Genomic DNA, 17059 nt, shown 5'->3' with positions numbered 1-17059 from the left:
TTTACAATTCCAATATCTTAATTTCTTTAACATCGAGATAAGTGTGCAAAATAATTTGGAGTAAATCTCCACATTAATTCTCGAGATTGTACAATCATATATTAATCTCTAAAATTGCAAATCGTTAAACAGATTTCTTTTTTACTTTATTTTCTGCTATCATTTTACACTTAAAAAGACTAATGAATATCACCTAGTAAAATCAAAGACCAACAGCTTTTGAATACCAAGGACTAAAATATTCAACAAAAGCAATCTCGAGGATTAATGTGCGATTTACTCAATTAAATGAGACAGTATCACGGTAAACATAAACTAATAATTCAAATTTAGACCTCCATTATTGCTAAGCTATAAGAAAAATGGAGAAACTATAGATTTAAAAAACAAAAGAATGCCTGTGATTCATATTATAAAAATGTACGGTGTCATTAGAATTTTTTATCGTATGTCCGCCAACGTAGTATCTGATTTTCAAATTCTCGTTTACTTGTGAAAGAACTTCCAGATATCCCTATCAGCCAAATCCTTGACTAAATGTGCTCCAAAAATTCCCTCCTCGTCTACGAGACTTCTTAGTTGCCGCACTCCATTACTGAATCCAACATAGTGCCTCTTGGTAGGAGCTATATATACCACACCATATGGCGGCCTCAAGCACTGATCTCAAGAAAAATACAAAAGATAAATTAAATGGTAATAATTCAGTCAAAATAGAAAAGGACAAACTTCGAAAATCAACAAATGCATAATAAATCAACAAATGAGGGTGGAAGACACAACCCAAATCCAACCACATGATAATCAGCCAATTGTCTAATAAACATATGCCACATGTACCAGAAGAACAGAATAAGTAAAGCATTTACAATATTTCAGTAAGTATAGACAACCAGCACAGGAAAACAAACCTTCTTAATAAGTGCATACAGCTTCTTCAAAGAGGTAATGGAGTATGGAATCTCTGTCATTAAGATAACATCATAGCCACCCTCTCCTTGATCCGCCTCACTGCCTCTTTCCCATGCTCGACTACCTGAGAGCTTCCTAGACCGTCTTGAGTAAGATTCATGACCAATGATGCTACCATCTTGGCTGCTACATCCTTCCATAAAGTCTTCCTCCGAAAAACTCAAACTCATTCCAGGCATAACTTCATATCCATCACTTTTCACAACAGACAGCACGGTTGGTAATTCCTCCCAGTCACCAGCGTAAAAGTTAACCGATGGTGCCAGAGTCTGTCTTGAAGGGGTAAGAGGAGATTCAGGCTGTCGACTCTGCCTATCACGGGCTTGCTTGAGATTAGCAAGGACATTTGGTATGGTTGTGCATCTTACAGTTTCTGCACTCTGATCTTGAAAATGCACCACAGAAGCTCCCTGTTAAACAAAACCAAATAGAGGACAAACCGTGTTATTTCCAAAGCGTGAGTGTATTTCTTTAAATATGCTGGTAAAAAATTTACTTGATGCTATTTATTCTCCCCAAAACACTACAGGTTTCTCGTATTGCTATTTACCTGATTGTCTGTCACTAATATTACCCTGAAAAAAGTTGAAACTTTTGGCAATCACGCCAAGAAGACAGTGTAATTCGAGCAATCAAATCACAAAGAACCACAATGCCTACACAATTTAAATTTCAGTCTCTGTCTATCAATTGTCTAAACAGCTTGCCAAACAGACTATGCTTTAGGAAAACATCTACCTAATGTATTATTTCCAGCTTATACATAATAGATCAGTGACAAGTGAAACCAGAAAAAAGATCAAGTGATACCCCAATACTAGAGTGCATACCTTCAAGCAAGCGAAAATTCCAGGCAGTCCATAGTTGCAACTGAGCTGCAAAATACATGAAAGCAAAGAGATTTGTAAATTATGAATAATCAATACTACCTTCAGTACATTTTATAAGAAATAAATGATAGTGTTTTTAACACAATGACTTGTTTTTTATAATAAGGCCCAGGGGGAATAGAATAAACATGATTGAAAAAATAGGTACAAGGAAGAAGAAAGGAACGAAATCTCATAGATGTAGCTGACATTTTGAGCATTTGAAAAGTGAGGAAAGGACCAATGAAATGCAAGAACTCAATAAGATCAAGTTAAAAATAGCAAGCAATAAAATGTTCATTCGCAATATACTTCAAGTACTCTTTTTCCTCTGAAAGTCAGTTGCCCATCACGAATCTCATGCTTAAGAACACTAACAAGATCAATGGAACTAGTCCAGGATTTCAGATAACCTACAAAGTCAAATGAGTAAATTTGATAACATCAGTCCTTCATATTCGTGAGACAACAAATTACATGTATATAGCAAAGACATAACTGTGAAAAGACATTTTTCTCAACACGAATCTTGTCATTTTTTTTTTTCTGATTTAATATGGATTTCGGGCTAGGTTAAATTTGTTAGGATGATAATAAGCTGACCTTAAAGATTTGTCACCTTCCTTTCATGCCAAATAATATTTTGGTCTAAGAATTATTATAACATCATAAGGACGTATGCTGTGTTAATTCTCAAGTACGTTACTTTTATGGATTTATGAAACTGGAAGAAAATGCTTCTTCGCAAGAAAACATCAATCATGTATCCAACGCATACAAGTCTGAAACATCAAATGCATACCGTCAGGTTTCAAGGATATTGCCTCCGAGCCACTGAATCCAACAATATCAGCAACACTAACTAAACCCTGTCAGAGGTTTAAGAGAGCATCAGTGCGTAGCTATAAAACTGACCGGTACAAAAAAATAACATTATCTTAATCTTGCAGAATAGAAGATTCATACGAGGAAATTTTCAAAAAGAATAAATGAGACAGTTTTCAAGAAAATAGAAGAATAATAGGTGCTCTTAAAAAAATATTAAAACCCATCGTGTAAAACACTTCAAAAGCACACAATAAACCATGGAAATGTAACCAAAAGATCTTATTTCAATACGACTTAGCAGACAAATTTAGTCAGCGAAGTATAACCTTTGTGAAACCAATGCCTCGCCTACGTCAATTTCAAGATATAAAACTTGCATCCATGTATTGAGATTTATCACAAAAAAGACAACAACAAAGAATCTTAAACCTTTTTCTTAACACCAATCTGCCATAAAGAATTGTACATTCAGGAGTCAAGCCATCCTTCACAAAACAAATACAACAAACCACAATAAGATTTACCTTAAAATGATCCATATTCTCCCCATTATCCTTGTCGGTGTGAACTGCCTGCAAAGCACGACAAATCTAAAACAGCGTCACACTTTTTAACCTCGACATTTTTCAGGGAGTTGAGTGGCGGTGATAGGATAGCAGTTTGTAGAAACATGAATTGTACCTTGGAAGGGAGAATCTCCACGGCCGGTGACGGGAGCTGAACATCTTTCTCAGGAACGGAGGATATGCTGAGACTTCCACGATCATGAGGCACAAGGCCAGGTAAGCACTGAGCAAGTAACGCCGGTGCACGCATTGCAGTTGAAATCGAAAGCAATCTCCTGCAACAAATTTTAAGTAAGCAACTCCAACATATTTAAAATTTAAATATAATACATAAAAATAAAAACAATAACAGCCAATAATCACAAACACTCAGCGCGTTTTACTGCCACGGAATCGTGCAATCATAAAGCAAGAAGCAAGAAACAAAGTTTGAGTAGTCAATTACATACAAGGATAGAGAGAAACAAAAGCTTTTTCTGTCTCCGAGATAAAAAAGAGGGGAAAATCTACCGGTGGCTAAAAGGAAAAGACAGTAGCAGGTATCGAATCAGCACGGAGCTTCAAATCGAAAGTGCCGCGGCTAGTAAGAAAAAGAACTTAAGAATTCAAGCGACGCAAATTCAAATAGCGAAATTAAACAACAGGAGTAACAGAAAGTAGAAGTGGAATCGCAGGAATAATTGACGATCAGCAACACGGACTATTGATTAACAGTAATAATAAAATGAATTGAGGAAAAAGGAGAATTGAAGGAGAATCGCGCGAGAGAGGAGAGTACCTGAAGAGAGAATAGGTCAATGGCAGTGTGAAAGACGAAAGCGGAGTGGGATTTGGTGAGGAACGAAAAAGAGCCAAAAGTTCAAAGCTGTGATTTCTAAAGCAGAAAGAAAGAAGAGCAGAAACAGGAAACAGAGAAGGTTCGACGTTAGAGGCCTGCACCGCACGAATTTCCCAAAATGCCCTTTCCTTTCCATGTATGTATGTATGTGTGTGTTTTGGTTGGACGATTACGGGGTGGGGCCAGATCATATCACACGCTTGTCTCTAGACTACACCTTTTTCACTTTTCTTCTTTTTGGTAATTAATTAATTAATTAATATTAACATCAATAGTTCCTTCGCATTAATAATACGTTTCATATTCCATAAAGTGAGATATAAATGAAATTAAAAATATTTTATTTTTCTACTATTTTGGAAAACAATTTGGAAGGGGGTAAATGACTCTTTCTATTTCATTTTGTAATTTCTATTTAAGTTATTAATATCATTTTTTAATCTCTAATTCATTTTTAATCCAGGTTTAACGTAACAATACACGTTGCTATTTTGAAGTTGTTGCTTCTGAGATTCGTTGATTATCTTCTCGAGACTTCACTTTTATAGTCTATGATTATTTATTTTATTTTTCAATAAACTCTCCCATTTTTTTACTTTTAAAGTTTAGGTAAGATCTGTGTAAGGATCTTTGGGGCACTAACCACATGATAATCATATTTAAAAAATAGATAAACTTAATTATCTATTGTTTGGGTACACGACACGGCTAATAAGGGCTCAATTAATCGTTCACATTGTGTTGAGTTTTTGTAGGTATGTTTTAATTATAATTGGAGACTTTGACGAATCCACAACTATTTAAAAACTAATGCATGGAAATTTTTTCTTTTCAGAAAAATTCTGTACTACAAAAAGAAAAATAGTCATAATATCTAAAATAATTGCTATTAGGAACTTTTTAATTACTCAAAAGTTAATGAACAAATCTTCTGTACGAAATCCTGGTACATTAAAAATACTGACTTCAATTTTTGTTCAGTGTGTCTGTACTACTTTCTCTAATTTTTATTTTTTTAATTTAAATATGACCATTCAAGTTTTTGGATCAAAGAATTATTTTTTTCTCCAGCACAGGCTTAACATGATTTTGTGTTTAACCATCAATTGTTTCAAATTTAGGATATACTTTGATAAAAATGCATTATTATGGGATTAAAAACTGCTACGAAAGTCTTTTCAGGATGACAAGTTAGGTTTTGTAGATTTTTAACCATTATGTATTATATAAAATTATTAACAACTTTAATCATGGATTACATTTTAAAATAAATAGTTAAATTGAATTTTTAAGATATATATAATATAAAATTGTTTTCAAATAAAAAATTGTTTAAATCTAAATTAAAAACAAAGGACTATAAAGATAATATAATATTTGAAATATTCTTCTAACTTAAATAAATAAATATATCTTTTTATATTTACCAATTACTTTTTTTAGGTAATTTAATTAAAAAGTTAACTTATAAGCCTCCAACTCTTAGCTTATATTCTATGAGCCAACTTTTAAACTACTTCTACCAAATATATCTTAACATTTTTTATGCAAGTTGTTAGTAAACTTAATGAATTAATTTTATGAAACATATATTATGCTGCCCAAATGGTTTGGTATTTTTTCACCTTAGTTTGTTTGTACGAACCATTTATAAACGAATAAAAATTAAAAACTTAATCATTTCTCTTTAAACACCATATATAACCATCATTATTAGTTAGCATAAGTAGTAGGGACTTATGTCGCATAATTGAGTAACATAAAACTTGATTTTAGTTATAAATATTGAGAATAATAATAATAAAAAAAAACTATATTGACATCCGACAATAAACACTATATTTTAATTTATAGAATTTGTAATGAGTAAGGAAATTAATAGTAACAAAAATATATTCTTATAAAGAAGTTGTACATACAGGTATCATATGAATATCCGTTTAATTTGTTCTTAAAAAAAGAATTTGAAAGTCTTGGCAAGATGAAGATTAACGTGAGATTACATTGGCTCAATTTAAAAAATAAAAACATAATAAGTACTTTGTTTTTGACAAACAAATGGGAAGATAAAACAAAATGAGGAGTTGTTGAGTTTTATTATTCTTGTGTCTGCATTTATTTACCTGCCGAATCCATTCAATTATTTAAAGTTAGTTTCTTAATTTTTGTGGCACATGACAGTGAGTTGACCTGAAATATACTAAACAAGCTCGTGGGGGAGGCGAAGGAACGTTGATTTCCACTTCATTCTCCCTCTCAGCATGAATAGTTAGTTACCAATAAACTGCTATAGAAAGGTGCAGCAATGGATCAAAACTAACCTGGGAGGTAAAATTAAGTGATGATGATGACAGTATCAGATACAAATGTCTCACTGTCTCATGATGTGATAGATACCAAACAAAAACAAAATGAAGAAACTGTGAAAATAAGCACAGGCTTAGTCAAAAGTTTAGCCAGTAACCTAACTATTTCTGCTGGAACATGATGTGACCTATATGTACAACCGTGCCTAATTACCTGTTCTATTCAATTAGGATAATACATATTTAATCAAGACACAGAAAAACATTAGATCATATAAACAGGTAAGGTGGGTTAACAACCTAACTATTCTGATATCAGGATTTACTATAGTAAGTTGCAGTCATCTTGGTCTTCACAAGGTTAGGAAGGTTATTTGCTTGAAAGCATCATTGAATTCTGAATCAAACCCCTCATGTCCATCAAATTCCTTGAGCCCCACCAATGTCTCAATGGGTAGCTCTTCACCCAAAGCAAAATAATATTTTCCCACCAAAAGAAAATCCTTGGCTGATTCGAATTCCTCAGACTCTAGTGGTACTATCTTTGTTGAACTTTTAGGCCACATGCTTAACCTTGAAGTTTCACGGTTCACTCTGCATGGAGCCTCATCGCCTTTTTGTTTATTACACTCCTTTATCTTTGAAGTGATTGGTGCAGAGTTCAATGCAAATCTTCTCCTCGGGGAGGTACAAAATGAGCTCCAGGGTTCCTCAGAATTCCAATTGAGTTTCCCTTCCAATGGCCAAAAAAGTGGTTCATCGGCACTGAACTCTTCTTCTACTCCTGCGGTTTCTGATAGATTCTCCACTAAAATACTATCTTCTGAGTCGTCAAAGTTTACCAAAGGAGGAACTATAATGTCCCAACTAGTTGAATCTGAGAGCCACTCAGAGTCTTCATCTTCAAGAATGAGTAAGGAATCCAAGTAACTTGCTTTGTCCAAATCTGAAACATCATAGTAAGAATCGCACTTGGAGCTAAGAGGAGTTGAATTCTCAGAGGAACATCCGTAATATGATTTATAATCTAAGAGCCGGTCGGAGTTTTCATCTTCAAGAGTGAGTAAAGAATTCAAGTGGCATTCTTTGTCCGAATCTGAAATATCAGAAACAGCATCAAACTTGTAGCTAAGAGGAGTTGAAGGGTTCTCAGATGAGCATTCAAAATGCATCGAATCTGAGAGCCACTTGGACTCTTCACCTTCAAGATTGAGTAGCGAATGCATGTAACTTGCTTTGTCCAAATCTGAAATCTCAGAGAAAACGTCACTCCTGTGGTTAAGAGGTGTTGAAAGGTTCTCATATGAACATGCATGAGGTTTTGAATCTGAGAGCCACTCAGAGTCATCATCATCTTCAAGACTTAGTAAGGAATGGAAGTAACCTGCTTTGTCCAAATGTGAAATTTTACTGTTGTATCTAAGAGGAGTTGAAGGGTTCTCAGATAAACATTCAAAAGACTTTGAATTGGAGAACCAATCGGAGTCATCGTCTTCAGGATTGAGTAAAGAATCTATGTCACTTTCTTTCCCCAAATCTAAAATCTCAGAGAAAGCATTACTCTTGTTGGTAAGAGGAGTTGAAAGGTTCTCAGATGAACATGCATACGGCTTTGACTTTGAGAGCCACTCAGAGTCATCATGTTCAAAAATGAGTGAGGAAGGCAAGTACCTTGACTTGTCCAAATCGGAAATCTCAGAAGCTAAATCAATCTTGCAGCTAAAAGGAGTTGAAGAACATTCAGAAAACTTGGAATCTGAGAAACATTCAGCGCCTTCATTTACTAGATTAAGTAAAGAATGCATGTAAATATCATTGTCCAAATCTGAAATATCAGAAGCATCATCAAACTTGTAGCTAAAAGGAATTAGAGGGTTATCAGATGAACATCCAAAAGACTTTGAATCTGAGAGCCACTCAGCACCTTCATCTTCAAGACTAAGTAAAGAATGCATGTAACTTGCTTTGTCAAAATCTGAAATCGCATAGTGTGAATCACCCTTGTAGCTCAGAGGAGTTGAAGGTTCCTCTGATGAACGTCCAAAAGACTTAGAATCTGAGAGCCATTCAGAATCTTCATCATCAAGACTGAGTAAAGAACGAAAGGAACTTCCTTGCTCAAAGTCTGAAATCTCAGAAGCAACATCAAACTTGTAGCTAAGAGGCGTTGAAGGTTCCTCTAATGAACGTCCAAAAGACTTCGAATCTGAGAGCCATTCAGAATCTTCATCATCAAGACTGAGTAAAGAATGAAAGAAACTTCCTTTCTCAAAGTCCGAAATCTCATAGTAAGCGTCACACTTGTAGCTAGGAGGAGTTGAAGGCATTAAATCAGAGGGCCACCCATCACCATCTTCAAGGCTGAGTAAAGAATTCATGTAACATGCTTTGTCCAAATCTGCAATCTCGTAGAAAGAATCAGTGCATAGCTCAGTATAGCTGTTACTGTGAGAAATTTTATTAGAACACCCTGAACTACTAAGCCTATCACTTGCAGCGGTTGCACCATTCTTTATGCTTGCATTTGAGACAGTACTGTCAGATGAAGAAACTTTCTCTGCATGTCTTTCTCTGCAACTGCCAAAAGTATTTACACCTTTGCGCAAGAGAAAATAAGAGCTTGCGACCAAGAACAACCAAAAAGTTAACACATTGGTAAAAAGAATAAATGAATTAGCAGGATAAAATATGTCTTCAACAGACAGGGAAGGCCATTTTCTGCTGTTGTCTGATGATACTCGCAGGTTTCTAAGATCACAAAAGTGACCTGTCATTTTATGTACAGGTGCCATGCAGAAACAAGCCCCATTTGCAATCAAACTCATTCCAGTTGCTATCCTCATCAGGAATCAATGTCACACTGTTAGCAAGAAAAATTGTGTTAAATATATTTGACAGTTTGCGGGTATAAAGGAAGAGCAAAATGAACAAGAAGAAAAAAAGATCACTGTAAAAGCAGTTCACTACCCTCTCTCACTGAAGTAGAGCTTCGTTACAATAAATGCTTGTTTGAATTCACATTTCATCATCCAAATTCACATCATTAAATTACAAACTATGTTATTTAGTTTCACACAAAAAACTTGATAAAACTCTAACTCTGATTTGATTAAAACAAGTTTAGGTGGGTTTTGTTTTGTGTTGATTAAAAACATTAAACCAAATATTAGCATTAATTTGTTCCGGGATAAAAGCATATAAGATGAACCACTCTATTCTAAAATTAATTAATTTAAATCAAGTAAATTCAATTCAAAAATAAAATTTTCAAAAGCTTCCCTAAAAGCAACCCCCAATGAAAAACAGATATCAAATTTGAAAACTTGAAGAAGAATAAATTTACAAAACACATTTTTGTACAAGGTGTAAGCAAGGGTTAACTAACATGTTTAGATTTTGGTTAAAAGGGACTAAAAGGTATCTTGTACTTTCAAAGTAAAAAATTCTTTTCTTTATTTTGTGTACTGAAATTCCTTAATATAATTTCTAAACTTTAATCCAAATGTAACTGATAATGATCAAGCACAGTGGTGGTTGGCATTCACCTGTATATATATCATTCATTGTTAATAATTAAAATGAGGAACAAACAAAAAGAAGATATCAAATATGCTAATGAATGAGAAAGAAAAATAGTGGCACATCATATCATCACAAAAAAATAAAATAACATAAGGGCTAAAACCTAAGAAGATTGGACAAAGCTCAAGCAGCAATAAGTTAACAAGTATATGCCATCAGATAAAATAAACACCAATATACACAGTATAAATTTATTTTTAAACACCTTAAACATCAATTATTATCTCTTTCATTCACTTCATATAACCAATAATATAAGTGTTCATCTATCACTTCTTTAACACATCGATATTCAATCGTGAAAATTTCTGCAAATTGACCGATTCAATAAAAATAAAGCACTGAGCAGGTACAACCTCGCATTCATAATTCATAACAGACTACGGTAACGCCAATACGCAGAATCGAAAACGAAAGAGAAAACGACGTACAAAGATAATACACATAAAAATAAAAATAAAAAACACCGTAAGAAGAGGGTGACGAAGAGAAAAGATGAAGAATTGAAAAGAAAAAAGGGTTACCTGAAATTATTTTGAAAGCAGCGTAACGCGGTTCTGATCATAACCAAGAGATTTTTTGAGAAGCAGAGGAAAAGGAATTAGAAGAATGCATTATGGTAAGAAGAGCAAATAACGCCACTAACGTGGTGATGTGTGTACTAAAAGGTCATAATTGGCGTTTAATATCAATTAATTCAATCTTAAGTAAAATCAATGTCAAAACAAACAAGGTAGCTTCGCGCTTTCGATTCCAATAATAACCAATATTATTAAAAACCTCAATATCGCGTTTTCAGAAAGTCACTATTATTGCGCAATTTATTTATTATATTTTTAAATCTATATTTTTATTTAATCTTTTATGTATGGCAAACTCATTACAATTTTTATAATATTTCTCTTAAAAAATTACACAAACAATTTCTCTTGGAGACTTTTTTTTTTATGTATATATAAAACTGAACTTAATTAATTCGATCAAAAATGATTTTGTTAAGTTTTAAAGTAAAAACGTATTGACAACGCATTCTCTCTCTCTTTTGGTGCCGTGTTGTAATTATTAAATTAAGAGTATGTACAGAAAAAAAAAAAGTAGTGATGTATTAAATATAAATTCTATAATAATCTTACAAAAAATAATAATTCAAAGAGTCGTATATTTATTTAATGTGGTAAATATTAAAGTCATAATAATGGTACAACACATGTGTTACTAACATAAAAGTTGTTACATTGTTAATGAAATGAATTCAGTGTAAAAAATAAAAAGCAATGTTAGATTGCATGTATAACAATTTATGATTAGATGTGATAACATAAAAACCCACACTATTAGTATTATTTATTTTCACATCAATTATTTCCATAGTTCATTTATTTCTATTTCCTTTTTTGTTCCTCAAAAATATATTACTGCGGTAAATTTTCCCTTCATTTATTTAGTCTTTTGCGAATAAAAAGTATTTCATGGTTTATTAAAAAAGAGAGACTTATTTAATGGTTATAAGAATGGAATAAAAGTATACGATGTAATAAATGTTTAATTCACAAGAAATATATCTGTTACATAAAATCATTTCACTAAAACTACATACTAATCTTAATTTTTATTGTTTACTATTATTTAAAATAAACTATTATGATTTACTTTAAAATTGTATTTATATATTTAAAAATGTGTTATCTAGAATTAATATTCATCAGATACATTTTAAATTGATTATTACAAAATTAGAAAAGTGTGATATAGTTAAAGGAAAAATATAAATAATTAAATTAGTTTCCTTGTATAGTTGTTAAAATGTAAATGAGAAATTATTATAAATATTGTTTTATGAATTCTAAAAGATACAAACTCTAACAATATAAACTAGTATATAAATATAATAATATTTTTCCATATATCTTCAAATTTTCATTTGTTATTTGTATGACACTTAGTAGGCTTCAAAGGTATTGAAATTGAAGAGAAAATGTTGAGAGTATCATCTCTCTTATTCTTGGTAGGTTACTGCATCCAAAGAATATAAAAGAAATTGAGGAAATGTTAAAATAATATACTATAAATAAAATATCCATGTGGTTAAATATGTTTTTCTTTTTTTATATTATTATAAAAAGGTTGTGTTTCGTTTATAAATTAAATCATAAAATATTTAATTTCTGAATTTTATGAAAGTAATGTAAAATATTTTTTAAACAGTCAAGTAAAGTGTTTCCTATATGATAAACATATTTTCACAACTAATTATAATATAACTTTTACATGTTTGCTGGAAATAATCTAACTTCTGTAAAATGCAGATATAAAAAACTTTATGATTTAATTTAGAAATAAAATTATTTTTTATAATAATTTTGAAAAAAAAGAAACATTTAATAAGGATTAAGTATTGAAACTACCAAGCATATTCATAAATGTTCATTTGGTAAAGGGCTTTGAACACAAATTCAATGTTGTTATCAATATAAAGAAGATGAAGAAATGAAAGTGAAGAATCAAGTTGACCAAGAGATGCAAGTGAAGTTGGGTTGACCAAGAGATTTACTATGATATAAATTATGAAATAAAACCTATTTATTTTTAAAAAATAAATTAAATCGACAAAAATATTTCTGATTCCAAATTCCTGGAAAAAAAAAATTGTACTAGACGTTCTTTGAGGAGGTTTTTCGTACAAAGAAAAATTGGAGTTTTATGGGAATTTTAAATGAAAAAAAGCATATAATTTACTTCCTAAAAATAACGTTTTTAGAAAATAATGTTTTCTGGAAATGGCACTATATGTTAAGCTTTTAAAAGAAAATATTTTCATGGGGTATTTGATTGTAACTTTCCTAAAGTGAAAGAAAAAAAATTAGTGAAAAACGTATTATGTTATTCTTATTAAATAATTTAATATGATAATTAATTACAAATTTAAGTGAAAATAGCACAATAATTAATTTCAGAAGATTTATATAAATCTTTCAAGTAATATTTTTTATTAACTAAATAGAATTTGATCATTTATAAAAATTACAATTATCAAGATTTATGATTCTTATATATGAAAAAAAAATGTATTTGATGCAAAAAGGTTTTTTGTTCTATTTTTATAGATATGTAAATAAATAATTTTATCCTTATATTGTACTATTATTTATTCAATTAATAAATGTATCATATAATTAATTTTTATAATATTATTAAACATTTGACTTTTCAAAAGAATATATTAACTGTTTTTATAATATTATTAATGAGTGTATATATTAAATTCAATATATATAATTATATTTAATTGAAATTAAATATAATTCATTTATTAAGCTTTAATTAAATTTAATAGAGTATTTACTACATGTATAAATTTATAGGCAAATATATAAAAATATATTTTCTTGATATGTTATTATTGTATTTTAATTGTATAACGTAGTTAATTATTAGTCCTGTAAACATCATTGAAATTTCTTAATACAAGATACAGTTATATCAATAATATGATTAAAATATAGTGCTTTTATTAATTATAGTAAATGTTTATACTAATATTGATGATATAGTATTTATTTAATAAATTAAAAAAAATTAATGGTATGTTTGTTTTATGTTTGACTTCTTGGTAGTTATCTGTAATTCTTAAGGAAAAACTCTTTGAATAATCAAGTCATTGTCTCATAAGGAAACAAATCTAAAACATCATTATGTTTGGCAATTACACGAGCTTGAAAAAATTAGAGATTTTGAAGTTGGATATTGTTTTTTTTTTTTTTGTTGAAATTGTTGAAAGTTAAGCTTAATTGTATAATTAGAGTTTAAAATTTTAAGATTTGATTATTTGAAGGATGTAAAACTGATAGAGATGTAGTTATATTTTATATGCGCTGAAATTTATAAATTATGATTGTTATTGATATTTGATTTGGAAATATAAAAATTGGCATGTGATTTACATGTTTAATGATTAGTATGAAAATTGGAAGTCAATTTGGATTAAAAGAGTTTTGGTTTGGATAAGAAATGGAAATGACCTATTTTGAATCAAATTTGTTGAGGTTTAATTTAAAATTAAGTTTTTTTTTGTATTTTTTTTATACCTATTTATTTTATTTAGGATATTAGTTGGTTGCTTTAGGTACATGAAACTAGCAAATAATTAATTGTGTTAAAAAAAAATTGTTCAAGTGCTTATATGTTGGTCAAGTGTTAGCATTTAAATCATCAAATATTGGTGTAGGATGAGGGAGTAAGAGAAAGAATCAAGTACTTTTCCTCTTAGAGTATAGTTGTCTAGGCAATTTATGACCATTAAGTAATATATATATATATATATATATATTATTTTTTCTTTTAGAATAACACTCAAGTAATGTTTAAGCAAGAATAATGTCACATATTGTATTTTTTTTTTATTTAACAATGTCATTCTTTACTCAAACAATATTTCTTATCAGTTAGTAACATAATTTAACCCTTTATAAATGTATTTTCAAAAGGTAATTAATGAATTAAAATAGTTTGAATGCATGATGATACGTTATTCTTGACGGAAAAATATGTAAATTATTAAAGTTATATGGTAAGGTAAGACGTGTAAAGTTAGTAGTTATCAAGAATGAAGTGTCAAGTGAATATTAATAAGTTAAATGATATATCTTATTCAATTAATAACTCAAGTCAACTTTTAAGTGTTTTGTTATTCTTCAAAAAAATGTTGGTGAAGCAAGTAAGTATTACTCAAGTGTCATTCCTTTATTAATATTTTGACATTTTGTTTAACTTGATTATTTTACTGATGGTTGGTTGTTTAAAGTGAATATTTAGTTATTTTAATGCTTATATTTAATGATAGTGAGTTGGATTGAATGAGTGGGTTGAGAATGTTGATGTAGAGTCATATTGTCTAATAATGTATAATAAATGTATTAATGGATAAAGCATTGCATTGAAATGTATTATGATATTTTAGAAATAACTATAGTGGTATTACGGAGTTGAAGTGATATGCTATTTAAGTAAATGTAATAAAATGAGTTGAACTCGACGAACTAGCAAGTAGTTCGATTACAATCAAGCAATTTAGGTTGTATTTTCTCGACATAACCTGGTTTGTCTAACCCGTCAGGTTATAGGACAATCGGGTTAGCTCGTCAACCCATAACCATGAGTAAATAAAGAAAGAAGTCCTGCATTGCATTCCATTTATTCACAAAATACAATAGAATAACACACACACACACACCATAGGAAGGCGCAATCGCACCCCTCATCTCCTCCAAGTTGAACCACAATCATACCTCATCGAGCAATGACAGACCATTGCTGAACGCATGCCAACCACACTATCAACTACCACAACTTCCTCCTTTCACCTTGCCAACAACCCACAAAGAAACACACTTGCATCATGCGCTCACAATGAAACAAATCAACCTCCTCGCACCATCGTGCCTAAAGTGGATCCCATCTCACCAACCTACCCTGTTGCGAAATAGATTCCACTATCTAATCCGATTTGAGTTGATGGGCTAGCTTGACTCGACCTATTTTCGGCGGGCCTATAACGGGTCTGGTTAACCCGATTTAACACCCCTATATATAATTTGTGATGAAAAAAGCGTTTTTGATCTGATGATGTACAACATAAGTATTTAGTTAGTTAAGTAGCGAGAGTGTGTGAAGGTTTATGCTTTGAAGTTGCTGATGAATTGCAATTGATACTTAATATGTTATGCATTAAGCCACCCTACTGCATAGATGAAATTTATACCAAAGACATTAGATTATTTTACATACCAAATGTCATGGCATACATAAATATGAGTTTAAACTCAATAATAGATTTTCCGAAGCATTCATTTATTATATATGTATTGTTAATTATTCAAATTGCCTTTAATAGGCTTTTTTCATAAAGATGTGCTAACTTTCATTATAAAAAAAGTTATTAAATAGAAACTAAATTTAGAGACAAAAATTAATAATAGTTTAAAAACTCTATTTTATATTTTTATTATTAAACCTTGGTGTGCGAAGAAAATTAATATAGAATATTTACAAATGTCAAGAGTATATTTCATCAACTTCATTCTCATGCATTCATAAACATTTTAATTCCAATTCCAAGTCAAAATCAGCTCACAACTATACTCAAATTTTATCCCCAGTGACTTTAAGCCTATGAATCAAGTTCTCGAATATTCATCACGTAAAATCATATTAAAAAGAGTTTTAAGATCAATAAAGAACCATAATCAAGTCATGGGATCAAATCACAACAAACATTAAGCATAAAATCAAACGCTAACTTGAATTAGAAAACCACATATATATTAACAATACAAATTACACAATAATTGTTATATATTTATAATAATATTGCAAAAATAATAGTGTTGTTGTTGTTGCAACGTGAGCAAGCCTCCCTCCTTTTAAGGATGGTGCATCGAGATCTCCTCCACATGTTGATCCCACCTCCACATTTTATGGGATATTATTTTCAACACTAGGCTTCAGTTACAGAGCATGGATTTTTAAATCCCTTCATCACACAACCATTTTCTGATCTCTCCTTTTCTTATTTCTTCCTTCTCTATTCTCTTATATCCTGGGTTACTTATCTTGCTAGTTTTTGCTATTCTCGGGATATATCTGAGATGTTCCTGCTGTACCATGGGGGGTTTGCGCATATACTGCGGATAAATCCTTAAGGGCAGTGTTTTCTACATGCCTCAGAAATTCCTTTTATTTATGGTTTTATCTATTTTATGCATATTTGCTAACAATAATTTAGTTTGTTATATCTAATATCAACAAATAGGGTTAGTTCTCCATGGTGGAGAACTTACGTCATACAAATTCAAGAAATAAGAAAGAAATTGAATTGTGGTGATTACTCTCAAATCACCTCTTCATTTTTTAATAGTTTTCTTCAACTCTGGTGATGTGAGATTTTGAAGAATACCAATTAAGAACCAACGTCTTTTATATTTGATTCTTCACTTTTTTTAAAAATTTAATAATATGCCACATTGTTTAGAAGTCAAGGTCTAAGGTGGTTTAAATATCATTTCCTTCTTTCACCCTCCAAGATGCTTTTTAGGGGACTGA

General features: G+C 30.7%; 2 protein-coding genes across 7 annotated transcripts; both read right to left on the bottom strand.

The window, feature by feature from the left end:
* Positions 1–241: 241 nt before the first annotated feature.
* LOC114185593 (histidine protein methyltransferase 1 homolog) lies at positions 242–4190 on the bottom strand. 6 transcript variants are annotated; one of them, XM_028073418.1, is made up of 9 exons: positions 4014–4186; positions 3685–3815; positions 3351–3510; positions 3194–3259; positions 2644–2710; positions 2154–2254; positions 1803–1847; positions 912–1382; positions 242–660 (listed from the first exon to the last, which is right to left on the bottom strand). In XM_028073418.1, the coding sequence occupies exons 3-9, from the start codon at positions 3483–3485 to the stop codon at positions 487–489; spliced, it is 1059 nt and encodes a 352-aa protein (XP_027929219.1). In that variant the 5' UTR covers positions 3486–3510; positions 3685–3815; positions 4014–4186; the 3' UTR covers positions 242–486. The 6 variants fall into 6 exon arrangements, with proteins under 6 accessions (XP_027929219.1, XP_027929222.1, XP_027929218.1 ...); XM_028073421.1 differs by having other exon boundaries at positions 3194–3241; XM_028073417.1 differs by having other exon boundaries at positions 3746–3815.
* Positions 4191–6395: 2205 nt separating this feature from the next.
* Positions 6396–10591, bottom strand: LOC114184376. Its single transcript, XM_028071689.1, has 2 exons — positions 10486–10591; positions 6396–9239 (listed from the first exon to the last, which is right to left on the bottom strand). The coding sequence occupies exon 2, from the start codon at positions 9220–9222 to the stop codon at positions 6733–6735; it is 2490 nt and encodes an 829-aa protein (XP_027927490.1). The 5' UTR covers positions 9223–9239; positions 10486–10591; the 3' UTR covers positions 6396–6732.
* Positions 10592–17059: the final 6468 nt, after the last annotated feature.

This window comes from Vigna unguiculata, chromosome 5 (genome assembly GCF_004118075.2).
Source record: "Vigna unguiculata cultivar IT97K-499-35 chromosome 5, ASM411807v1, whole genome shotgun sequence".
Lineage (NCBI taxonomy): Eukaryota > Viridiplantae > Streptophyta > Magnoliopsida > Fabales > Fabaceae > Vigna > Vigna unguiculata.
The sequence above is the reverse complement of the archived record's forward strand: the minus strand, read 5'-3'. Positions and strand labels throughout refer to the sequence as shown.

Coding starts and splice junctions, on each gene's coding strand:
- LOC114185593 (XM_028073416.1), bottom strand. CDS start 3,485: ATGCGTGCACCGGCGTTACTTGCTCAGTGCTTACCTGGCCTTGTGCCT. Junction 3,260..3,350: donor TGGAGATTCTCCCTTCCAAG/GTACAATTCATG, acceptor ACGCTGTTTTAG/ATTTGTCGTGCTTTGCAGGC. Junction 2,255..2,643: donor AATATCCTTGAAACCTGACG/GTATGCATTTGA, acceptor TTGACTTTGTAG/GTTATCTGAAATCCTGGACT.
- LOC114184376 (XM_028071689.1), bottom strand. CDS start 9,222: ATGAGGATAGCAACTGGAATGAGTTTGATTGCAAATGGGGCTTGTTTC.